Source organism: Lepus europaeus, chromosome 11, assembly GCF_033115175.1.
Source record: "Lepus europaeus isolate LE1 chromosome 11, mLepTim1.pri, whole genome shotgun sequence".
Lineage (NCBI taxonomy): Eukaryota > Metazoa > Chordata > Mammalia > Lagomorpha > Leporidae > Lepus > Lepus europaeus.
Genome location: NC_084837.1, coordinates 105,902,613 through 105,929,518, shown reverse-complemented (window position 1 = coordinate 105,929,518; position 26,906 = coordinate 105,902,613). Strand labels below are relative to the sequence as shown.

The following is a 26,906-nucleotide window of genomic DNA, read 5'->3' as shown; positions in this document are numbered from 1 at the left end:
CCGACTGCTCCTCCTCCCTTTCTCACGGCTGGGATCACACACGAGGTCTGATCTGCACTGTGCCTACTGCACTTAACTCTGCTCGTTTACTTTTCTGTCATCAGCATCTCTAATGGCTGCATATTTTGCTGTTAGGTTTCTACAATTCATATTTGTGATTTTCCACTTTCCTCATTCTCCAACACAGGGTCTGAGGCAAATCATCTAAAATTTTTAGGATCCTGATAGCTTAAACTGACTTCCAACTTATGGTCAACATCTGTTTAAGAATTTTCATAATTGTTAGTATGTAAGATATTTTTACCTAAATGGAAAGAAATAATGCATGGGCTACCAAAGTAGACAATCATCTTCTAAATGCCAAGGCCAGCATATGCTGTGGTTTGGGTATTAGTTTGGGTGTCCCCCAAACCATATGTTATGGTTTGGTCCTCCAAGCCTCACGTTGGTGGTTAACTGTTTTTTTTTAACAGTTAATAGATTAAGGGTAGAGATTTGATCCAGTTGTGGCATCGGAAAGTGGGCCCTTTGGGAAGTGGTTGGAATAGGTTAAGTTGCTGAGGTGCAGCCCCCAAGATCAAATCACCGTGGCTTTATAAAGAGAAGCCACGTGGCCAGAGGACCAGTGTGCTTCCTAGTTCACCACGTGGTTCTTCTACACACGTTCCACCACCCACCACCCTTACCACAACCAGACCAATGAGCTGCCCCATCTTGGACTGTGAACATCCAAAATTGTGAGCTGAGATAAAATCTCCTTCCTTCTTAAGTAAGTAGCTCCTCTCAGGCATCCATTCTGACAAAAAGCGAACACAGCATCCTTATCACGCAGCTTCATGAAGGGGCAGTCTGATTTAAACACAAAGACTCCAGTCCCTTGTATATACACACAGCTTAAAGAAACCTATCTTGACTTTGGAGGCCCTGGGCTGTTGGTGGAGGAAGTCACCAAGGACACACCACCTGGAGGGTTATACTGTGGTGACATGTGACGTTATTGTGAGCCTGGCTTGTCAAATTCTGCAGGCAGTTCTTAAGAATTCAGAGCAAATTCTGCAGTGACCCGAAACATGAGATGTTGATCAGAGTAACTTTTTTTCACTTACCCTCCCTGTCCAATAACAGGTATTATCTTCACATTTTGTTGTATATTATCTCCATTTTTCTTTTTGGCATAGTAAATTCCTTGCCACTCCTATAAATGGAATGCAAGCATCAGTACATTTTGTGTTCAAAACATAAACCTAAGAACATCTTCTGCTCCAGTTCTGACTCATTTACCATTGATAAAGTAATCAGAGTTAAAAAAAAAAAAAATGGGCCGGCGCCGTGGCTCAGTAGGCTAATCCTCTGCCTTGCGGCGCCGGCACACCGGGTTCTAGTCCCGGTTGGGGCACCGATCCTGTCCCGGTTGCCCCTCTTCCAGGCCAGCTCTCTGCTGTGGCCAGGGAGTGCAGTGGAGGATGGCCCAAGTCCTTGGGCCCTGCACCCCATGGGAGACCAGGAGAAGCACCTGGCTCCTGCCATCGGAACAGCGCGGTGCGCCGGCCACAGCGCGCCTACCGCGGCGGCCATTGGAGGGTGAACCAACGGGAAAGGAAGACCTTTCTCTCTGTCTCTCTGTCTCTCTCTCTCACTGTCCACTCTGCCTGTCAAAAATTAAAAAAAAAAAAAAAAAAAAAAAAGACTCCTGACCCAAACTCAGTTTCAGGCAATCTGCGAATTCTTTTTTTTTTGGATAGGCAGAGTGGACAGTGAGAGAGACAGATAGAGAGAAAGGTCTTCCTTTTTCGTTGGTTCACCCCCCAAATGGCCGCTATGGCCGGTGCACTGTGCCGATCCGAAGCCAGGAGTCAGGTGCTTCTCCTGGTCTCCCATGCGGGTGCAGGGCCCAAGGAATTGGGCCATCCTCCACTGCACTCCCGGGCCACAGCAGAGAGCTGGCCTGGAAGAGGGGCAACTGGGACAGAATCCGGCGCCCTGACCAGGACTAGAACCCAGGGTGCCAGCGCCACAGGTGGAGGATTAGCCTATTGAGCTGCAGCGCGGGCCTCTGCTAATTCTTAACCTCCAAAGGCCATCCCTCCTGGATTGCTGATGAAGAATCAGGTCGTCACCCTGGAGTAGTCACGTGTCTTCAGGGGGTCCTGGCCCACAAGGACGGGGACTCCCTCACTCAACGCACAGCACACAGGCTCCTCCTCTCTAGCTCCTACCTGCTGCAGAGGAGGAGGGGCCTGGCATCTGTCCTGCATGTGGAGGGCAGGGATCTCAGGACTGGGCTGAGGAAGGGGCCGCCGAGCGGCCAGTACCACGGTGGGGGGCTACTACCAGCTCCTCTGTACCAGCAGCTGGAGGGCCCTGTGAGTGCGCCGGGGTTTTGGTAGCCTGGCGGGTCAGGTGGGGAGGATGAGGTAACAACCAGGACAGGGCTCCAGAAGAACAAAGAGGCAAGACCTCAAAACCTGGGGCTGCCACTGTGCCAGCTGGTCATGCTGTCACAACCGTGACAAATGCATCCAACCTTCCCTTCCTTTCATACTGGAACTAACAAAACCACGCATCTCGTGACTTAGTCTGTTGGCCTAAGAAGTCCAGGATCCACTGTCTTCCCTCTGACTCACAGCTACACTGTCTCATTTTTGTTTTCAGATCTAAAGGGCAGTTTTCAGAGACACAGACAGAGTGAGAGTGAAAGTGAGAGTGAGAGCCATCTTCCATCTGCTGGTTTATTCCCCAAATGGCTGCAACAGCCAGGGCTGGGCCAAGGCAAAGCCAGAAGCCAGGCACTCCATCCGGTCTCCCACACGGGTGGCAGGGGCCCAAGCACTTGGGCCACCTTCTGCTGCTTTCCCATGCACACTAGCAGGGAGCTGGCTCAGCAGTGGAGCAGGTGGGACTCAAACAGTGCTCTGATGTGGGATGTACGCACGATGCCAGCTCCCCACACTTTCTCCTTTAAAAGTCGTCCTGCTGGCTTGCAAATTAGGGAGCCGTGTATTTGAGGCCACACAGGTTACCATCCTCCAGGGGGCCACTAATAAAACATACGGTCTGCTTGCATCAGCTCTCATCGCTGGTGTGTTGCCTGTCCAGTGTCAAGTAGCCTGGGCCTAATTTTGCTCCAGGGACATCCTGATCAGATAGGACCCAGGGATTCTTGAATGAGGGGGAACTGTGCAGAACACGAGACTCATCATAAAAGGTCTCTATTCATCCAACGCACAAAGCACAGGCTCCAAAGCACATGCACCAAGGTCCTTAATCTACAGAAACCCCTAAAACCCACTACCGAACACTGAAATCCTACAGTTCCATAGCCTTCTTGACTTCCCAGAATCCCTCGGTGGAGCACTGGGGTGGCCTTGGTAGCTCATCTGAAGTATGCTGACACAAGACCAATGCTGGATCTCCTATGCTCGGGGCATGGCAACTTGCATGCAAATGCCAATGGTAGGATCACGTCTTTATAGATGTATTTGGATCAAACCGAAGCCAGGCCACTGTGCGAGGCAGAGCATGATCACTGAAGCTTCCTGATGCAACTCCAAGGACAATGGCGCCCAAAACGACTGCATCAAAGGACAGTCAGAGGACCCAGCTCAACGCTTAGCTCACACAAGGTGGAAGGAGACACAGGCCTCAGGGGAGAAGACCTCGGGCCATACAGAGGCCTGTGCCCAAACCAGCAAGGGATCGCAGACTGCCTTCCATACCATAGCCACCTTCCACCACAGCCTGCACCTTAAGGGGCTGTGCAGACTGCCTGAGGGCTACTTCTGGAGTTCATTGTCAAGAAAAATGTGGAGAGGCTTATAAAACTCCATGAATACACTGAAAACCACTGACAGTGTACTTGAAATGGGTGAATCCTAAGTACAGGAAACCCAGCTCAACAGTGTTACACACACACACACACACACACACAAGAGACCAGTCTAACCAATCAGTCCACACTTGAGACTGTCTTCTCCAGCCCCTTCTGAACAGACTTGGGAGGCTGCAGATCCAGGGCCAACATGTAACCAGCAGCCAAAGCTCCACAGCGCCCCTGTGGAGGGCACGAGTGGGCAGTGACCTGCCACGGGTAAGAAGCTTGTCTTTAAATCCAGTTGCCAACAGAAGCAAAAAAATTTACTTATCATATGTCATAGTTACTTATCAGAAAGGCATATTTACTTCTCATAAATATCATGAATTTTGGTTCCCGAAAATAATAGTAAAAGCACTACTTTTAGAATGCTGTTATAAAGATGAAGTTGGGTAGTGCACACAAGCTTTAAGCCAAGTGCAGGCCTGTGGCACACACTCCTAAACGGCCTGTCTCAGCGGCAGGCGCCTTCGCACAGGCCTCTCTGCAGCCCTAGCTCCCCTCAGGGCCATACCAGCCTCACACCCAGCTGGGCTCCTCCAGTGATGCAGTCCCTCTTGGCACCCATTGTCTTAAGAATTAAATCATCGTCACCCAGCTGTCCTCTTCCGAGGGCCAGCACAGGGCTTGCACATGGTAAACAACCAAGGAACACTTGGGGCTTTTGTTTACTGAACGAAAAAGGGAGGCCAAGGTCAACTACAGAATCCTGGTGGCTGGGCTAAGGGACATGAGCTCTCCACTGAGGCAGCAGCTGGACACAATGATCTGGTGAGACCAGTCACACAACAGCATGGGTGGATTTAGGAGGTGAAAGATCCTAACGAGGACGAGACCTGGCCAGGTCCAGCCACCGTAAGTCCAGGGCATCTGAAGCAGGCCCTGAACAAAGGCCCAGGCAGTGGACACGCAAAGGCTGCAGGTTAACAGCTACAGGGCTCGGTGATGGGTCTGGTGGAGGAGACGGAAGGGCAGGGAGGGGCAGGCGTTTGCTTGAACAGTTAAGCTACTGATTAGGATGCTCTGGAGAAACAACTGGGATTGTAGGGAGGGATGGAAAGAGAGAGAGAGAGACAGAGAGAGATCTTCTGTCTGCTGGTTCATCCCCCAAATGGCACAATGGCTGGGGCTGGGCCAGGCTGAACCCAGGAGGCTGGAACTCCATCTGGGTCTCCCATGTGGGTGTTGCTGCTTTGCCATGCACATTAGCAGGGAGCTGGATCTGAGTCTCAGCTGGAAGCTTTAGCCACTGTGCCACAGCACTTGCAGCGCTGGCCCCAAGGGCAGTGAATTTCAAGGAGACCACAGGATGCTGAACCAGACCTTTGGAAAAAAGGCTGAGATTAAACTCAGGGAGATGGGGCCACTGCCTGCAACACCTGCATCTCCTATGGGGGCTGGTTTGCATCCTGGTTGCTCCACTTCTGAGCCAGCTCTCTGCTATGACCTGGGAAAGCAGTGGAGGATGGCCCAAGTCCTTGGGCCCCTGCATCCACATGGAAGACCTGGATGAAGCTCATGGCTTCTGGCTTCGGCCTGGCCCAGCCATGGCCATTGCAGCCATTTGGGGAGTGAACCAGTGGTTGGAAAACCTCTTTCTTTCTCTAACTCTGCCTTTCAAATAAATAAAAAATAAATATTTGGGGAAAAACAAAAACAGAAACCCAGGGAGGTGTGAGACACCTACACAGGGCAGGAGAGAGAGCTCAGAAACATAGACGCTCTCTGAGGGAGAACAGCACGGGCCAAAGCCAGAGTCCTGGTAAATCTGGGAGGAAACAGGGGGACGCAGAGCGGGACGAGGCGGAGCCGGTGAGGAGGAAACAGCAACACAGGAGCCAAGGAAGATGAAGGATTTGAAAAGCGCCAGGGCTCTGCAGCCGCACATGGACACCGTGTGATGAGCTGGTGCTCATCAGCACCCACCATGCGCCAGAGCGAGAACACGCAATTCCCGAAGGAGAACACACAAGACCTGGGAGAGAGGAGAGCGTGCAGTATGGGTTCTAAAGCCGTGACGAAGGAGTCAGGGGAAGCAGGAAGAGAAGAGTCAAGGAGGACACACGTGAGGAGGCAAGGGAGCTGGCAGGTGGAGGCTGAAAATCAAGGTAGCTCTCGATTCTACCCTGAAGAGAAGCCACTGGCTGAGGCGGGAGTGGGGCGGGCCTGCAACGCTCTGTGCTGGAACATCGTCAGAATTTCTCCTCCAGCAACTACAAGCTGACGCTCAGCGCCCCCAGCCTGGCCACCTGCCTGGCCACGCTGCTCCCAGGGGATGTCTGACCGCCGCTCCTCGAGGCCAGCCAACTCCCCAGCGAGACCGGAGGAGAAAGGCTACACACTCTCACCTCAAGAACTGCGGCGGTGAGCTTCCCGTTCTTCGCTCACAATAGTTACTGGTTTTAGCAAACAGTTCTCCCAGTGTTCACATCTGAGCAAGCCCAAGAAGGCTGATAGCAATCACGGATGCCCCTCCCCTATGTCCTCCTCAGGGATGGAGACAAGGCACACCCCAAGGAAAGCGTCACCGACCGAGGTACGTGAGGGGCATCCTGGTCCACCCCCCACTGAACCTCACCCCAACCACTGGCTACCCAGGGCCAGGGCGTGCCCTGCGAGCCAGTAGTGGAGAGGCTGCTGCCGTTCTCAACCAGCGAGGGCGCCCACGGTCTGACCCATGCAGCGCACGCAGCCCCTCCACTGGGGCCTCCACAGAGAGGCAGAACAGGTCGCCTATCTGTCAAATAATCAGACGAATAGCGCCAACTTCTGAAAGTAAACAGCAGCCCAGCAGAAAGGATGGAGAACGAGCGAGAGCAGTAGACCCCTTCGCACTGCACCCTCAGGGAAGACCTTAGCACCGCAAGGTGCTGCCATGGCCACGGGCAGAGGGAAGCTGCCTTCCCCCTGGCCTGCACCGTCTGCGCCGTGACCATGTGACTATGTGACTATGTGACTTCGCACATTACTGTGGAATGATTCCTCTGTCGACCTCCAACCCTGCAGGATGAGCTCTGTAAGGCAAGCGTTTTTGTTTTGCTCTTCTTTCCACACCAGAATCCAGCACAGTGCCTGGCACACGACTCCGTGACCAGCTCTGAGAAGTGCTGGGCTCAGTGTGCTCTGTGAATGTGTGGCCTCCTTGGTAATCCTTCACCCCGAATCATCCGCCAACACACACCATTCACAGGATCAACGGTGAGAGAGATCAGCTTACTCACTCTGACGAAGATAGAGACAATGGCTGAAGAGCCAGTTCAACTTACTCTGCTCCCTGGCTCAGTTTCCCTATATACAAAGTAGGGACGATACCACCCACAGGTCCCTGAGCTATGGCATAGGCAGGGCTCCATAAACACCCACAGGTCCCTGAGCTATGGCACAGGCAGGGCTCCATAAACACGAAGCCGCCTTCCCCCTTCCTCGTGTGAGTGTGTGAAGACACTGACCTCTTACTTACCTTGCCTATCCTGATGCACGAGTTTATAGTATCCAGCAAGTCGGCCTTTTTTTCATTTATAGGCACTTCTGCTAACTCCTTCCCTATTAATTCACCTGACTGATAGCCCATTGTTGTTTCAAATGCTGGATTTGCATACTGGAGGGAGACAAAAGAAAAAAAAAATCAAGTGAATTAAAAGACATTTTGAAAAGAAGACGATAAAGAGTCTTCAACCTCCACCCTCATGTTTTCTACCCAGAAAGCTCAGGAGCATGGACTTGCCCCAATGGCTGCAGGGCCCAAGAGACAGGATTCCAGAGCTTTCTGCTGTCTTCTCCAGAGACCCACCCCCACTTCGACAAGTTTGCCTGGGATAAACCAAGGGCTGCTTTAAGAGGGCTATTTAGATAATGGGGAATATAATAAAACGCCAGACCAGGAAGGCACGTCCTGTGACAGGTGCTGCCTCCACTCTCTGCCCCTCCAGACCCTGTCTGATCTCCACAAGTCACTGAACCCCTGCTCCTCTGACAGTGGGGAGGAGCAGTCATCTTGCCTCTCTCACAGGAATCAAGTGAGCGATACGCACACGCAGGCTACGAACCCGGGAGCGTTACAAAAGAGAGGCAGTGCGGTTGAGTTTCCAAGAAGGCTGTAGATAAGGAGAAAACAAAAGCACAGCGGAGCAGCAGCCCCTGCTGACACAGCATCCACCAAGGGCCATGGTCCTTGCTAGGCACTGCGGTAAGTGACACACACACACAGACTCACACCCCCACAGATACACACATATACTCACACACCACACACACTCTCACACCCATACACACACTTACATACACTCAGATACAGACATATACTCACACACACATACACACTCACACCTACAGATACACACATATACTCACACACACAGACTTACACCCCCACAGATACACATATATACTCACACACACACACACAGACTTACACCCCCACAGATACACACATATACTCTCACACACCATACATACTCTCACACCCATACACACACTTACATACACTCAGATACAGACATATACTCACACACACATACACACTCACACCTACAGATACACATATATACTCACACACACACACAGACTTACACCCCCACAGATACACACATATACTCTCACACACCACACACACTCTCACACCCATACACACACTTACATACACTCAGATACAGACATATACTCACACACACATACACACTCACACCTACAGATACACACATATACTCACACACACACACAGACTTACACCCCCACAGATACACACATATACTCTCACACCCATACACACACTCTCACACCCATACACACACTTTCATACACTCATACACACATATACTCACACACACATACACACTCACACCTACAGATACACACATATACTCACACACACACAGACTCACACCTACAGATACACACATATACTCACACACACAGACTTACACCCCCACAGATACACACATATACTCACACACACACACAGACTTACACCCCCACAGATACACATATATACTCTCTCACACACACACAGACTCACACCCCCACAGATACACACATATACTCACACCCATACACACACTCTCACACCCATACACACACTTTCATACACTCATACACACATATACTCACACACACACTCACACCTACAGATACACACATATACTCACACACACACACAGACTTACACCCCCACAGATACACATATATACTCTCTCACACACACAGACTCACACCCCCACAGATACACACATATACTCTCACACACACCACACTCTCACACCCATACACACACTTACATACACTCAGATACACACATATACTCACACACACTCACACAGATGTACACATACAGTAGACACACATACATATACTCACACACATACGAACTCATACACAGATACATGCTCACACATACTCACACACACTCACATACACACACACACTCATTCAGTCCTCAGGACCCGCTTACAGAAGGCAGCTGGTTGTTGTTATCTGTACCACTGCCATTTGTACAGAGGAGAAAACAGTCGGCTAGATTAACTGCCATTCCCACTGGCTGCTCAGCGGAGGCAAACTGGAACCAAAGCCCCAGCTGGGGCCGAGCCTGCTCCCAGGGCACTGACAGCTCCTCACAAGGGAGGCATCAGTCAGACTGAATGGCCCGAGTGCCCAGAAGTCAGATCAAAGTGCAGCTCGTTCTCAGATGCTGGGCTGACACAACTCCCTTTCCTGCTGCTGCCTCAAAGTACAAGCCACGTGATCACAGTCACCAAGCTAAACCCACTTGGCTAATAATAGGTCACTTATTCAGTAATTACGAAGCCTGCTTTTTTAGATACTTGGCTTATTTCCAATCAAGTTCTGTAAGTGTACACTGTCTCCAAGAGCAGGAGGAAGGTCTGCAGCCCCGAGGGCCAGGCACTCCCTCTGCTCAGCAGTGCCCCTCCTGAGCAATAAGCCTCTGAGCAAAAGTCTTCCCAACCGCAGGGAGACGGTGCGATAGAACGTTCCACCCCGCCCCGAAAGTGGGCTGAAAGACCAGATACAGGCAGAAGAACGGGTTCAAATCAGCTGGATCCAGAATGGCGCCTCACCTAACCTCAGGAGCCCTGAATCCTCCTTATACCTCCATGATAATGTGTTAGCATACTAAGATAACCCCTCACGCCATGACACTGTACAGCTGCCATGACAACCTATGGAAGCAGCAGGAGAGGAGAGAGGTGGGTCCCTCATTCCTAGAAACCACCACCCCTTTCTCAGAAACAGCGTGTCTGTCCAGTGCTAGCCTACATTTCCCAGCCCTGGAAACGCACAGCCTGGGACACACAATGGGACTGCACTGTCTCCGCTGTTTCCTCTCACGAAGCTGTCTTGCTGGGGCTGGCATTGCCGGCTTAACTGCACTTCCAATCCAGTTCCGTGCTAATATACCTGGGGAAAGCAGCAGATGATGACGGCCCAAGTGCTTGGACCCTTGCCACCAATGTGGGAGACCCACATGGAATTCCTGCTCTGGCTTCAGCCTAGCCTGCCCCCAGCTGTTGAGGCCATTTGGGGAGTAAACCAGCAGATACAAGATCTCTCTCTCTCTCTCTCTCTCTCTCTCTCTCTCTCTCTCTCTCTGTCACTTTGCCTTGGAAATAAATAAATCATAAAAAGAAAACCTCCTGCTTTCTCTGCACTGGCTCATGACTGATCCTATCCCCTCATGGAAGCCAAGACATTCCTGAGGCCACGTGGCCCCGCACAGGGTCCCCAGCTGTCCAGTATCGTAATAATGAATGCTAATGTGGTATTTCTACAGACATTTTTAAAAACCTTAGTTGTTGTTAGTATCTTTTCTTTTTTAAAAATCACATTTTAGTGATTTTTTCCCTAATATGTCTGTAAGGAAAAATTGGTCCTAGAACTTCAGAAAGGGAAAAAAAAAAAAAAAACCACATTGGAGGGTTCGTGCCTAACGACGAGGACACGCACATGAGAAATCTGAAAGGACACATGTCCAGGTAACAAACCTGAATGACGTGGTCTTCACTTGTGATCTCGATTGCTTCTTGACTTTTCTCTAATGCAGTGAATATTGAGTTACAAGCCCTGTGGGGTAGAAACAAAAGGACTGATCAATGCTATAAATACTGTACACTCTCAGACTTTAACTCACTCAGATGTGTTTTCATGTGGTTTATAAAGGTGCTGCTTGTACATTCCAGAACAGAGGGAGACCATTCCAGAGCAGAGGACCCCTCTCGTGCCTCCCACTCGGGACCACCTCTGCCCATGGCAGTGCCTTCCTCTCCGCGGTGAGGAGGCAGTGGGCTACGGGGACACAGGCCGGGGTCAAACCCCAGCTCTTCAGCAGCCAAGGGACCCAGGCACGTGACTGGGGCCCCTTCTGCCTCCTCTTCACCACTGGGAGTCTCCATGAAGACTAAATGAGAGTCAAACTCTCCACACAGGGGCCAGGCACTGTGGCATAGCGGATAAAGCTGCCGCCTGAGGTGCCAGCATCCCATATGGGCGCTGATTCGAGTCCCCGCTGCTCCACTTTGGATCCAGCTCCCTGCTAATGTGCCTGGGAAAGTAGTGGAAGATGGCCCAAGTGCTTGGGCCCCTGCACCCACGTGGGGAGATCCAGAAGAAGCTCCAGGCTCCTGGCTTTGGATTGGCCCAGCTCAGGCTGCTGCGGCCATTTGGGGAGTGAACAAAATGGAGACCTTGGAGATCGATCTGGGAGAGGCCCCGCTAGGTTTTACCATCCTTTTTCAGCTTTTGCAGAGCTGGTGAATAAAAAATGGCCTCTCGCTTTCACTTGTTGTTTTTTTTTTTTTTTTTTTTTTTTTTTTTTTTTTTTTTTTTTTTTATAACTAGTGAGGCTGAACATCTTTTTCCATGTGTTTTATTGGCCATTAATATCACTTGTGAACAGCTTGAATATGTCTTTGAAATTTTTTCTACTGGGGTGTTTCCATTTCTTAATGGAGTCATCAAAATCCTTTGTGTATTTGGGACATTAACCTACTGTCTGTCCTATATGCTACAAATACACTTTTCCCAGTTCGCCATTTTGTCTGAAGTTTAACATTATAATATTATTTAACTTTTTTGCATAACTGTAGACAAACTTAACATTTTTATGCTGTCTAATGTGTTTCCCTTCCTCTAATGAATCTTTCATGCCATGATGAGCTTAAAAAGATGTCATCATCCAATTACAAATGCCTAGCAAGTCTTCTTAGTACTTATGAGGCCTTACCTTTTTACATTCAAGTCTTTAACTCGTTGGAGCTTATTTTGAGGTAGGGTGGGAGATCGGAATATAATCTGATTTGTTTTCCAACTAGTTAACCAACTGTTCAATCCTATTCCCTGCGAAGTCCACCCTTTACAGTGCGGATCTGAAATGCCATGTTGATCATATACCACATCTTCATACCTTTTTTCTGGGCTTTGTATTCTAATTTGCTGATCCAGCAGTAACACAAAGTTGCTTTTTAGTGCTTTTTAAAAAAAGTTTTACTTATTGGGGTGGGTGTCTGGTACAGTGGTGAAGGTGCCACTTGGGACACTGACACCCCACATGACACTACCTAGCTTTGAATCCTGGCTCTGCTTCTGATACAGCTTCTTGTTTATGGACACATGGGAGGCAGCAGATGATGCCACCGACACAGGCTCATGGATCAAGTTTCTGGCTCATGGCTCCGTCAGACCCAGACCTAGCCAGGTGCAGACCCAGCAAACATGGAGAGTGACTCAGTGGATAAAGATCTCTGTCTCTCTGCTTTTTAAATTAAACAAAAATAAATTTAAAAATTAAAATTTATGTGGCTTACTTTATTTTTCTATCCTATAGTGCTGCTCTGGAAAATCAATCGATCAGTAAACACATCACTCCTAATCAGAGACCCTCTGTTTCTTTAGGATCACCATCAGTTGCATGTACCAAAACCCACTGCGGTGGCTTCACCAAACAGCAACCAATTTTCCTCCACATGTAAGAGTCTGGGGGTAGAGAGGCAGGGCTTGAATACTGGCACCTTGCGTCTCCAGTGACCCAGTCTCCTGGAGTCCGTCTTTCTCCAGGTGCCTCACAGCCCCAAGGTGGTTGTCCTACCTCTACCTGTCAAGAGTTTTGGACCCTCCCCCCCCCCCCAATGATTCCCATAGCCCAGGTCTGGAGGGAGTCCAGGAAACTGGGTTTTAACAGCATTATCCTGCTGATCCTGCTGAGTCCTATGCAAATGGCTTGAGAACAGTGTCTCAGGTGTAGACCCTAACAGCAGGCAGAACACACGGTTAGGAGCACTGACTACAGACCGGCCTGTCTGGGGCTGAATCCTGACTCAACCATTCACTGTTACAATCTTGGGAAAGTTGCTTAGCCAGAAAATAAATACGTAACTCAAGTTTCTGTATTTATTTAGCTAGTTGAGAGACACAGAGAGAATGAATGAATGAGAGACAGAGCTGCCATCTTCTGGTTCCCTCCCTAAATGCCCACAATGCCCGGGACTGGGATCTGGGAACTCCATCCAGGTCTCCCATGGGAATGGCAGTAGCCCTCATTCCTTGAGCTCTCACTGTAGTTCCCCAGGGTCTGCCCTGGAGAGACACTGGAGTCAGGAGCTGAAGCTGCAACTCCAACTCAGGGACTCTGATATGCACTGTGGATGTCTTAATCACACTCTAAACACTGACTACTTAACTGCATTTCAAATCCAGCAGGAAAAATCTCTCTTTCTCTCAATTCTCTAGCCTCACATTCCCCATTCCTTTCCTATTTTTCTGTCTCCCTTCAGCATGGCTATGTCCACATGGGGCTGTCAGCTGGTGCACGGAGAACAAAGCAGGGCATGATGGGAGACAAGGACAGAGAGGTAAGCCATGAATGGACTGTGGCGAGCCCTGTCGGCTGCACCCTGGAGTTGGGACTTCATCCTGAAGGCAGCAAGGAGTCACAGGACAGAAACACAGATGCAGTTACGTTACTCTGGTGTGGAGAATGGACAGAAAGCATCAGGACTTCGTGTAGGGAGGCCAATAATCCAGGCAAAACAGGTTAGCGCCTCTCAAAGGAGAGCGGCAGTGAGGATGAAGCCCAGTGGTCAGATTCCAACAGGACGTGGTGAGCGCCTGTTTCAGTCGAGGACCACAGCGAAGAGGATGGTACATTCACTAAGCAAAGGGATGCAGGCAGAAAGGGTTGCGGGTACAGTGAGATTCAAACACAGGGAGGCAAATGACTCACGATTTGGACATATGGGTGACAATCTAAAGGACCATCTTTACCATCTGCTGCTTGTGAGGTCCCGGATGCACGCCAGCTGACCTCCCTGGGTCTGTTTCTATACTGACCGGATCAAATGAGCTCCAACATGACCTCCTGCTTCAAACAGCTCATCTCCGCTGAGAGAGGACAGCAGCCTGACTCAGGGCAGAAGGGCTGTGCCAGGAGGGCACAGAGGCCCAGGGCAGCCGCCTACCTCCCCTTTCCTCTCAAATCCTGCAACTCAAAGGAGCTCCTTCCCAGTGTTCAGCCTGGAACACCTGCGCGCAGCACCACAGCTTGGCTACTCAGGCTCGGCTTGCTATCCATTCATCTGTCCATGAAGTTCTTTCCTCCCCTGCATGTGGGATCCTGTATCGGTCCCTACCACTTTTTGTTTGTTTGTTTGTTTGTTTTGGAAGAGAGGGAGAGGCAGTGCTAGCAAGCTCTCACTCATCGGCGGAGACTGAAGATGGCAGCTGAGAACTCAAGCCAGGTCTCCCACGTGGATGGCAGGGAGCCAACCACTTGAGCCATTATCTACTGCTTCCAGGGTTTGCATAGCAGAAAGCTAGAGTCAGAAATCAGAGCAGAGAACTGAACCCAGGTATTCTGATGGTCTCTTAACTGCTAAGCCAAACACCTGCCCCCAATTAAATTTTTAAAAAAAATTTTTTTGAGGGGCCAGCGCTGTGGCTCATTTGGTTAATCCTCCACCTGTGGCACCAGCCTCCCATATGGGCACCGGTTTTAGTCCCAGTTGCTCCTCTTCCAGTCCGGCTCTCTGCTGTGGCCTGGGAATGCAGTAAAAGATGGCCCAGGTGCTTGGGCCCCTGCTCCCGCATGGGAGACCAGGAGGAAGCACCTGGCTCCTGGCTTCGGATCGGCGTAGCTCCGGCCGTAGCGGCCATCGTGGAGTGAACCAACGGAAGGAAGACCTTTCTCTCTTTCTCTCTCTCACTGTCTGTAATTCTACCTGTCAAATAAATAAATAAATAAAAATCTTAGAAAAAAAAATAACAGGATACCCACGTAGAAAAACCTAGAATGACAGGAGCTGCGGACTTTATCTTCTGTCAACCTGATACAATTACACTAACTTTTCTGCTTTTCTTGCTCATCAAAGAATCATACAGACTTTAAGAAGAGTAATTTAAAAATCTTTACTATAAAGAAGAAAACATGTTACCTACCAGAGACAGCCAGTGCTAGTAGGTTTTGTGTATGTATATTCCTTAGAAAACAGAACCTATAATCCAGCAGGTGCAAGTCATATGTTTTCATTTACCACTCCTTTGGGGGCCTGTGTGTCAGTGTGAGTTTCTAATCACCAACATGACCTCTTGGGAAACATGCAGGCAGACTCCAGAGAGTCTGTGTGACGAGAGCTGCTACCACCCCATGCTATTATAGCAGGAGGTCAGTTATGGCCAAGGTCCCACAACCGAGGTCCTCGCTTGCAAGACTGGCATGTGGCAGTGGCGTTACCTGAGTTTCAGCTGCGACCGCACCTCTCCAAACTCCAGCTGCAGCAGCTCATTGTAACAGGCCATGATGCTGGGGTTCTCCACATATCTCTAGAAACACAAGGGGGCATCCGTAAGTGACTACGTACGCTGATGGAAGGAATTCTAAACAAACTTCTCAATTTGGCAACTGAAATAAAAAAAATACCTTGTCATGAATGAGGAATAGAAGAGGAGGAAAATTTATAAGCACCAAATTAGCTACAATAAATAAATAAATATTAAGTGTAAGAATACATTTCCCTTTGGTGCCTTGTATTTTGGTGAAGCAGAGGCTAGAACATGCCAAGGGGGATTCTTGTTAACTACAGGCTTCTTCATACTGGGTTTTCAGAGTACAGCCAAGGACAATCTTTAGTCCTCCTTTTAAAGTCACACAAGTGCATAGTCAGCAGGTATGTGCTTGCATATCTACTGCTCCTGTATTTCATGCAGGCAACATTTTCCTACACTGACTTCCAACGTGACTCAGCCAGGGGGCACATGGTCCCCTCTTCCAGCGAAGGCACCGGCAGACACCATGGTCCTGCCTGGTGTCTTCCTGCTGTGGACGCTGAAATTTGTATAATCATCTTCCCGTAATAGAAACATCTCACAAGAAAGCAAATGTAGTTCTGAGAAGGGGGACCCATTCCTCCATCAAATGACACATTTAATGAAGCCACTGTGCTTTGTCACGGTTCTACTTAGATGTAAAAAGTGTCTGCGAACATTTCTTCTCCCTGTTTTGTTTTTTTAAAAAATATTTATTTATTTATTTGAAAGTCAGAGCTACACACAGAGAGAAGGAGAGGCAGAGAGAGAGAGAGAGAGAGAGAGCGCTTCCATCTGATGGTTCACTCCCCAATTGGCTGCAACGGCTGGAACTGTACTGATCAGGAGCCAGGAGCTTCTTCCGGGTCTCCCACGTGAGTGCAGGGGCCCAAGCACTTGGGCCATCTTCTACTGCTTTCCCAGGCCATAGCAGAGAGCTGGATCGGAAGTGGAGCAGCCGGGTCTCAAACCGGCACCCATATGGGATGCCGGCGCTTCAGGCCCGGGTGTTAACCCGCTGAGCCACAGTGCCGGCCCCTCCTCTCCCTGTTTCTGTGAAGAGCTCTCTGCTTTCACCTGCACAATCAATGGGCAATGCTCCACCCGATGGAGGAGGAAGTTGGGGCCATCGAGCCCTAGACTGGCCAATCTGGGCCAGGAGGCCCTGAATGAGTTCTTTTTGCCACCTTGGTGAAGGCCTATGTCCGCCATTTGGACGATGACTGGGGTCTTGTCTGGATGCCTAGAAACGCAGGAATCTAGCCCCAGGCCTGCTTTAAAAGCTGTAGGATCCTAAACAAGGCACTTAGCCTTCCTGAGGCTGACCCCCCTCCAAAAAATAAATAAATAAGAAGCCAAGAACAGTAACCTTGATCTCCCAGTGCAGAGACCCACAGGAGACGAAGGGAGGCAGCAGTGCTGGCCAGGGTGGGGTGAGCCTCCAGCTCACGGGCAACACACAGCCCTTCCTACCATGGGGGGTTGACAGCCGCCTGGCAGGGGAGGAGAGTGCAGCGCTAAATGGAAAGGGACAGGGGGGACTGCTGGGCACAGTGCTCGTGCCGACCAACAGACAGGCAGTGGGGGCCTTGAGACAGACAGGTCGGGGGCTGTATTTATCCAGTTCCACAAATGGGCCCCCATACTACAACCAGATTTTTCACTGCGTGTGAAGGTTGTACATGCACTGACCTTGTTCACTCCCAAGGTAGAACTGAAGGTCAGGAAACCCGCTCTCTGCTCACTATCCCCGCTCAGCCATAAACCTCTCAGCTGACCACCCTCCGCACTCCAAATTTCTCCTCAATCTCAAGGAGCCCTGAGGGCATGGCGGCTGGAGACTCGGGCCAGGTGTCCCGGGCCAGTGTCCTGGGCAGGTCAGCCGCTAGGCCCTCTGCCCAAACAGCAGCATTTGAGAACTACCTGCAATCTGAAAACAAACAGTAACACCTGGCAGCCCCTCCCTGTGCTGCCGGAAACAGAGACCCAGCCGTGAGAGACAGCAAACCCTAGACGCTCCCTTGCCAAGGCCAACTGGGGAGGCAAACAGGTCCCCCGTCTGCCTTCCCATCCTGAACTGTGACTGATCCACCAAACCGCGGACTGCCCCTGAATACCAGAGTGATCTCACTGCAGTACTGGCTGTCGGGGCCAAGCCTTGTCCCCACTCCCTCTAAGCCTGAGACACGGAAGAATCCCTTTCCCTCTAGGTCTAGCTGTTCTGCTCTGTGACCAGAGCACCCTTTGGTCACACGAAGGTAAAGAACAGTGGATGACAGTATAGTTAGCACTTGTGGTCTCTAAGGACCACCCTTTTAAAATTTTTTTACTATTTATTTATTTGAAAGGCAGAGTGACAGAGTAAAAGAGACAGCGAGGGAAAGAGATTTTTCTACCCACTAGCTCACTCCTCAAGTGGCCACAGCCATCAAGGCTGGACCAGGCCAAAACCAGGAACCAGGAATTCCACCTGGATCTCCCATGTGGGTGGCAGGCGCCATCATCTGCTTTCCCAGGCACATTGGTAGAGCTGGATTGAAATCACAGATGGGATGTTAACCTGCACTCCAATAGGGGATGCAGGCATGCAGGCATCGCAAGCAGCGGTTCAACAGGCTGCACTACAATGCTGGGCCCCGTTCTGATCCCTCCACCACAAAGGTAAGCCTGCTGCCACCTCCATATTTCCCAAGTCAGGTGTCACTAAAGTGACAACTGCAATGCTTTTGTGCTTTCTGCGTAGAACATGTTCTTACATGGGCAGGCACTTAAACGGCTCCAGGCGACATCTTGTTTAGTGATGTGGGCAAGAGAGGAGGAATATGTGGTGTCAGTACTGACAATCTTTCAAGTTAGCTCCATAACTCAACAATACTAAGAAAATGCAAGGACTGTCGGGTAGCAGCCTTCTACCAGGAGGCTCTCGCAGTCTGCACAGCTGAGCTCCTGGAATCCCAAACACACACGTGTCCAACACTGCATCTGTGTGCTTCCCAAGAGACCGTGCACAAAGCCAAGGTTGAATGACCTCGGTGGCTGTGAGAAGCAAATCGCCCAAGGCACAGCGAGGATAACTTCCTTGCCAGGTTCCACAGGAGGCGGCTTCTAAGCTCCTTGTTAAAGGCACAGCGGGTCTGCAGCCGCTGAGCACTCCAGGGTCTTCCAAGAGAGCTCAGTGTGAACGCCCTCCCCAGCAGCTTCGGAGACGGAAACACCCCTCAGGACAGACAACCTGCAGCCTGGGACTCTGCCTGCAGCAGCCCTCTCCCTGGTGCTGGCTGGGTTGTCCTCATTCACGCTGACATGCACCTCGGGAGAGCTGTGGCCAGGGGAGGAGCTGATACTTCAAAACTTCAGGACGTTAGGGTGTCAGAGTACTGTGTGTTTCCCGGCAGGGACGCTCAGTCAGTAAAGCCTGCTCAAGCAATCCTGACACTGGGGGACATGTCTGCTGCCAGGCGTTGTGGGATGGAACGTTCAATCCTGTGGTGAAGGCTGTCAAAAACACAAAGCCGCAACAACTGCGTAATACTAATAACCTACTATATTCTTCCTGTACGAAATGGTGTGCTGTATAAAATCTTAAGTTTCACCTTATGTGACCTTAAAATTGATAGTTCTATTTTTCTTTGGTCTGAATTTTTGCTACCTCTTTGTTCCTTTATTATTAAGCTCTTATAAATATATAGCCATGTTTTTTTGAATACAATCTAACTGCCTGTCTCTTAAAAGGGAGAATGCAGCCCACTCACACGCATTGGCTTTCACTCCTTCTCTTTTTTTGGTAAAGATTTATTTATTTATTTGAGAGGCAGAGGTACAGATAGAGGGAGAGGGAGAGAGAGAGGCCTTCAAGCCACTGGTTCAGCTTTTACTCTTGTCTCATCTTTGTGAGATTTTACATGTTGTTTGCCAGATTGATTGAGTCGCTATAAAATCCACGTTTCCCGTTTTACCTTCCTTTGATCTGATCTCAAAAGCAGACAAATTCCTTTACTATTATTTGAAAGCAAGATACCAGCTACTTCCACAATAGAGTATATCAGAGTGGCCCTCTCTTGTGCACATTCCCCACAGATACACACGTCAGGTCACTGTCACTCAATGCCCTCACACCACATCTCCAAGTTAAGCCCATGAGATGCTTTTACCCCCCACTTGCTGTTCCCAAACATGCAAACACCAATGGTTAGCTGGGATGGCTTAGATTTTATATACTGAGTTATTACTAAAATTACTCTCTGAGGGGGTCAGCGCTGTAGCATAGTAGGCTAAGCCTCCACTTGGGGTGCCAGCATCCCATATGGGTGCCAGTTCGAGTCCCAGCTGCTCCACTTCTAATCCAGCTCTCTGCTAATGATCCTGGGAAAGCAGTGGAAGATGGCCCAAGTCCTTGGGCTCCTGCACCGGTATGGAAGACCCTGAAGAAGCTCCTGGCTTTGGATAGGCCCACCTCTGGCCACTGCGGCCATTTGGGAAGTGAACCAGCGGATGGAAGATCTGTCTGTCTGTAATTCTGCCCCTCAAATATATAAATCTTTAAAAAAAAAAAATTACTCTCTTGGATGTCCATCCTGTTAAAAGAGTATTATACATCCCAGTCCATGTTTCTCCATTTGACACTCATTGCATAAGGAGGTAGACAGGTTGAACACACACATGCACCTCCGTGTATGGGCAGCACTGCGCTTCTCCCTCCCCTCTCCAGCGTCTGTCCTAGCTCATTTCTTGTGCAGTTAGGATCCTCCTGTCAATTGCTTCCCTCAGACCCTGCTCTTAGGAACATAGATCCCTGAATTTTACGTACTTTCCCAAAACAAACAGCCATTTCTGCTTTGGTCCTGAAAGCTGAACAGTAGCTTGGCGGGGTACGTGAGTGACTGGGGTGCAGTCCGTACACCCTGGAATCTGACTGAGCAGGACGGCAGCACCGCTTCCACACAGGGCTTGTGTTTACTCCACATCCGCAGTTTTCTTTGCTCTTCCCTTGCTGCACTTCAGACCCTGCTCTGGGATTCACTTTCTTTCCAGCTGAAGCATTCACACAAACTCCTTTCATGTTCGTATTTCTGAAAGTCTTTATTATGTCAGTCTCATTTTAAAAGGCACAAACACTGGGCATGAATTCCAGGCCAGCAGTTATCAGCACACTGAAAATGCTATCCCACCGCCTCCCAGCACCGTGGAGGTGCTAGCTGTTCTCTGTCATTCTTCTGAAAGTCATTTTTCTCTGGCCAATTCTAAGATCTTCTCTCTGGACTTTTTTTTTTTTTTTCCCTTTCACTTTCGCTGTGATGCGTCCTCTATTTTTAATGTACTCTACTTTGGATTTTTTGGAATTTTTGAATGTATGGTTAGTCTTTCATCAGTTCTGGAAAATTCTCAGTCATTCTTCAAATATCTAGTCTGCCCAGTTCTTCCTCTTCTCCTGGGACTCCAGTTACTTACACAGTAAACTTTCAAGTTAACCCTCACAATTTTTAACCTCTCTAACTTCCTGTCTTTGTATCTCTGTGCCACATGCTGGACAATTTCTTCTGACCTAATGTCTAAGTTTAAAAATGTTTAGTTATTATGTTTTTGTTTATTCAAGCTGAATGTGCAGCTTCTGAGGCCGAAGATGAAGGTGTCTTCTTCTGGAAGGATCTGTATTTGCTTTTGCCAAGCACCTGGGAGCCCTGCCCACCCAGATCACCTTAAATCCACACTGGCTGTCTCACTCACGGGACGTGAAGTAGGCGCCAATCTCAGGTGGTCTCCACTGCATTCCCAAGGCCTCCTGTGCAACCAGCTGACCTCACAGCTCTTGGGCTTAGGAGAAGCCAAGACTGGAGAGACAGGGAGCCAGGTTCAGGCTGTCTTATTTCTATTCCCAGAATTCTTGGATTGGCTTTAACAACTGCATGTACATGCAAGCATTTTCATAAACACATCCTATGGTAGAATTTCCAATGTGTGTATCAGAGTGTGGGGGGGTATTATGTTTAGATGACTTTCAAAGTTACTTCTGAGACTAAGACAGTAAGAGTAATAGATTAGGTCAACAGGTTAGAAATCTAAATCAAACAGTACCACGTCCATGGACAACAATTTATTTTCTTCAAACGAATTCAGAACTTGAGCTGGGTCCGAGACAGACTCACGCCTCAGTGAGTTCTCCGTAGTTAACACAGAAGCGGCACCTACCCTGGTGAAGCCAGCAGCAAGGAAGGGCATCACAGACAGTTCCTCCTTATCTGTCCTTTAAGAGAGCACAGGGCAGGGTCAGACACAGCGTCCAGCAGGGCTTCTCACCTCTCTCACTCTTCCCTAGCTCACACAGTGCTGTCATCCAGTGAGCTGTATTACATCAATATCTAAGTTCAAAGTATAAAGTTGAAAACTGTTTTCTAATTTCATATTTTAGCTTCTGGGCAGTATACACTGTAATACTTCTATTTCCAGTTTATCTAAAAAACAAAATAGGGGCCGGTGTTGTGGTGTAGCGGTTAAAGCTGCTGCCTGAGATACACACATCCCGTATGGGCACCAGTTCGAGTCTTGGCTGCTCCACTTCCGATCCAGCTCCAAGCTAATGGCCTGGGAAAGCAGCCGAAGATGGTCCAAGTGCTTGGCCCCTGCCACTCACATGGGAGACCTGAAAGAAGCTCCTGGATCCTGGCTTCGGGCTGGCCCAGCCCCCACCACTGCAGCCATCGGAGGAGTGAACCAGAGAATGAAAGATTCTTTCTCTCTCTGCATGTGTGTGTTTTTCCCTCTAACTCTGATTTTAAAATAAAAATAAATCCTTTTTTTTTTTTTTAAAGACTGATGTATTTATTTGTAAGTCAGTTACAAAGAGAGAGAGAGAGAATCTTTCATTCTCTGGTTCACTCCCAAAATGGCCACAACAGCCAGGGATGGGCCAGCCTGAAGCCAAGAGCCAGGAGCTTCTTCCAAGTCTGCCACGTGTATAGCAGGGGCCCAAGCACTTGGGCCATCTTCGGCTGCCTTCCCAGGTGCATTAGCAGGGAGCTGGATCGGAAGTGGAGCAGCCAAGATGCAAACTGGTGCCCAGACATGATGCCAGCACCACAGGTGGTGGCTAATTTACCCACTATGCCACAAGGCTGACCCCAAAATAAATAAATGTTAAAACAAACAAAATTTAACAAAATGAAACAAAAAATTTGTTCTCTATTACTCAGGGAAAGCTGTAAAGGATCCAGAGCACTTCTTTATCCTTGGATGTCTGTACACTTCTCATGTGAATACTTGCCCTGCTCCCTACCTGGAATTCAGGATGAAATATGAGACTCCTCCTTCGTGGGAGCTGGAAGGCTCTAAGCAGGCTCCCCTGGGAACCACACTTTGAGGAATGGAGTTCTCATAGCTTGCCTGCTTCTGAAGTGAATGGCAGTTGAAAACAAAAAAACCTAGCATCAGATCCGAAACCCTCCATGAAGTTAACTTAAGCAACTTAAGATGGTATAAAAATGAAAGACACAAACCACCAAGAGGCATGACTGTCACACAGGCAGCTGTCACTCAGCCATCTGTTACGAGCAAGCGTTACGTTGATGCCACAAGTTTCAACACCAAGAAAAGAAAAAGAGACTGTACCTGCGTACTACACCAACGATGACTGTGTTTTCTGAGAGTTTGGATGATCTGATAGACCTGAAAAAAATAAAAATAGAAACAATTACTAAAGAGCAAATCTGCGAGAGGTGAACAGGAGAGCAAAACATCCCCGCACACTTGGGAGTCACCTCCTTGGCTGCGCGAGTGTCCTCCCTTTGGGGGACGGACCCCTACTTGTGGACTGTGGTAGCCGGATTGTCACAGCTCGCTGAGGGGTGCCCTCCTACTTGTCCTGGTCTTTGCTGCCCCTACTGTGCGCTTACATGCAAGGAGCTATTTGTCTCTCCCTGACACAGGGAAATGCGATCACTGTGAGCTAATGGCTGTGAACCTTGGGGAGGAAGCAGAGCGAGGGCCAGTCTCACTGTGCTCCAGGCAGCTTGAAGAATGAAGAATTCCCAGGTAAAAGGAAAGCGGTTGGCTGGCGCCACGGCTTACTAGGCTAAACCTCCGCCTGCGGTGTCGGCACCCCGGGTTCTAATCCCAGTTGGGACGCCAGTCCAGCTCTCTGCTGTGGCCCGGGAGGGCAGTGGAGGATGGCCCAGGTGCTTGGGTCCCTGCACCCACATGGGGGACAGGGAGGAAGCACCCGGGTCCTGGCTTCAGATCAGTGTAGTACCAGCTGTGGCTGCCATTAGGGGAGTGAACCAATGGAAGGAAGACCTTTCTCTCTGTCTCTCTCTCTCACTAACTCTGCCTGTCCAAAAAAAAAAAAAAAAAAAAAAGTATATATATATATATATATATATATATATATATATATATACATAAAGAGAGAGAGGAGGCAAAACTAACAAGAAAAACCCCCAAACTGGGACATGCCAGATACGGTTACCCGTCAGAAAGAAGAGAATCCACAGCTGGAGGTGTGAGGGAAAAGCAGCAGCCACTGCTCCCCCGCAGTGCCCTGGCAGCAGGAGGCCCCAAGCGACAGGGCACCCAGCCCTCCGGGAAGCAGCTTCCAAGGCCACAGGGACTGGGGACACAACAAAAGGCCCAGAGAGGGCGGAAATGAATGGGCCACACAGGAGTGGGAGGAAGACGGTGCTCTGAGACTGGAGACAGGAAACAGCTCCAGATTCCTCCTCCGTGGAGAGAGACAAGTTCCTCCACAGCAGGGGGAGGAACTCAGCTGCGGGAGAGGAAGAAGCCTCAAGCCGCAGGGCACCTGGCACACAGCCTGGGCCCCTCCCCACCCCTGGAGAGAGAGGCCAAGATGGGACAGGGACCAGCGGGAAGCCGCTTCTGAATCTGCCTGGGCAAGGGTCCCTGGCACAGCGCACACTCTCAGGCAGGGGGCAGGAGACCTGGGCTCACAGCTGGTGTTTGCGCGATGCCTAGGGACGAGGGATCTAGTCTTGTGTTTCTGCTTCCGCCACGTCACGGAAGCACGCGGCCAGCCACCTCAGGCCAGCCCTCAGCTTTCCAGAAGACAAACAGATCTGAGTAGGGTGACGGCAAGCAGGCAACCACACAGACGGTCTCGGTCAACAGTGCGGGTAACCTGCCCCTGCCCATAGCTGTGGCCATGAGAACCAGGGGCACTGGGCAGAGGACTAAGCGTTCACTTGGAGACAGGCCCTCCCTTTAGAGGGCCACTAAAACTGTCCAAAGAGGCAGAGGTGCACTTCCGGTCGCCGTAGAATTCATGAACCTGGGGAGGAAACGCACACTTGGACATTGAGAAGGCCAGTCTCAAGAAAGGAAGAGAAAAGACGGGGCTCGAGCCTGTGGCCGGAGCTTCTGAAAGCAGCTCGAGTCTGTCGGGACGCCCTCAATACCACGTTCCCTGATGTGGTGCTAGGATCCAGCTTGGCACACGTGACAGGAAACTCCAGAGAACAGAGACTTAAGCCATCTCTCCCTGTCTCAAACACAGCAATGTGCAGAAGGAGGCACCCAGGCCTTCTACCTGCTGTTTCTCTATTATCTTTACAGGGTTTCTTCCTCACGGTGCAAGACAGAGGCTGAGCACCAGCCACAATGTCCCGCTCCAGGCAGCAGGGAAAGGGCACACTGCCCTCCACGAGAGGCCGTCCAGGAGATGTATTTATGTGGGAACTCCACTGGCCGGCCGAAGCAGAGCAAGGCCACGCAGTAGATTTTCTAGGCGGCCATCTGCCCAGCTGCACATCAGCAGCTGTGTCAGCAGGAAAAGACCAGAAACAGGTACTCGGGGCAACAACCTGTCTTCAAAGTGGACAAGGACAAATCACCCAGGTGATGGAAGAGCCCACATGACGACAACGCGGAGCACAACCCCACCACTGTCGTCTGCTAGGACTCTGCCACACAGAACAGGTTTCAGACGGAGAAGAGCGACATTAGGAAGGAAGTACAGACCAGGGCCAATCAAGAGGCTGAGAGTGGCTGGCAGGCTCGGTTCGGGCATGCTTCTGCGCGGTCCAGTGTGAACTCTGTCTCCCTTGAAGAGGCTTTCTTCTCAGTACAGCACCCTGCTTCTGTTGCATGGAGGACTCTTGTCCTCACCTTTTCCAATATGCTAAGCATGTGGCTTCTAAAAGGTTCTTTGGTTTCTTACAAAAACAATTCTGTTCATTTGGGCTATTCCTTCCCCTCCATTCTGCTGTGGTAGCTTTTCATAGGCCTCTGCATCCTGTTCTCTTACTACCCAGGCCAAGAGTTTGCTAACAGAGGAGCCAGAAGTTTCCTTAGCAGCCCTTTGCCAGACCCACCTCTTAGTCTGGGCTGCAGACCAAGTCTGCAGGCACAGCTCCAGCTCAGAGAGCGCTGCCAGCACACGCGCGTGGGTCTGCTGCCCAGAGTGGGTCCCGGCCTGCCGGCTCTCAGACTAACCCTGAGATCCAACGCAGCTTACTGTTTTGGCAGTATTTAACTGTCAGACTCCTCAATGCCTCTTCCCTTTTTACAACATGGTAGGCAAATCCATGGCTCTGTCCAACCCTCATCTTGATTCCTGAGTGGCTGTAGAGAGTAAAGAACGAGGGAGCAGTGGAATAGCTGAGACTGGAGCACAGGCTGCCCAGCGGGACTTCCTAGGCCGTCTCTGGTCAGTGCACCTGCCGTGTCCCATGGGAGTGAGGCAAAGCCTGTGTCTGTTGCTCAGCGTCACAGACACTGTAAGCGGGGATGGCACAGGATCAGGTCTCCTTATGACTCCTCACAGCACAACAGAGGAGGGGAAAGTCCTGTCCTGTTCACCCAGCTTTGACACACGAGAATCTATCCTCGAAAGATTCTGCATGTCTTATTGTTAAGGTCTATTTTTGCCTCCTGCTATTTTCCTGGGTTTTCTGATAAGAAGTTGGAGGACACACAGAATCTGGTACTGCACAAGGTGGCCTTTACCAGCCTTGAAAGGGGACTGACTTGCCCCAGCTCCTCCTGTCTCCTCTTGGCAGCCAAGTAAGCCTCCATCCTGCTCTTAACACTCCCTTGCACAGAGTATGTCAGCACCTCACCCGCCTGTGGGGTAAGTCCAAAGTCTCTGGCTCAGCACACAAGGCCTGTGTGACCTGGCTCATGAGTGCTGCTCCAGGTTCCCAGAGCCACGCTCCGCACCTGTGGGACCAGCAGCCGTGAACACCCAGCAGGACACCCTGCCTGTTTCTACACAGGCTGCTCC

General features: G+C 50.1%; 1 protein-coding gene across 2 annotated transcripts in view; it reads right to left on the bottom strand.

Annotated features, from left to right (window-relative positions):
• The window catches only part of PDE8A (phosphodiesterase 8A), a 141,734-nt gene that overhangs the window by 27,559 nt on the left and 87,269 nt on the right, over nucleotides 1-26,906 (bottom strand). For both annotated transcript variants that reach the window (XM_062206303.1, XM_062206304.1), the window contains 6 exons: nucleotides 23,279-23,335; nucleotides 21,863-21,917; nucleotides 15,606-15,694; nucleotides 10,867-10,945; nucleotides 7,332-7,469; nucleotides 1,107-1,195 (listed from right to left, as the gene is read on the bottom strand). In XM_062206303.1, coding sequence (XP_062062287.1) covers nucleotides 1,107-1,195; nucleotides 7,332-7,469; nucleotides 10,867-10,945; nucleotides 15,606-15,694; nucleotides 21,863-21,917; nucleotides 23,279-23,335 — 507 coding nt within the window. The remainder of the gene's footprint in view (nucleotides 1-1,106; nucleotides 1,196-7,331; nucleotides 7,470-10,866; nucleotides 10,946-15,605; nucleotides 15,695-21,862; nucleotides 21,918-23,278; nucleotides 23,336-26,906) is intronic.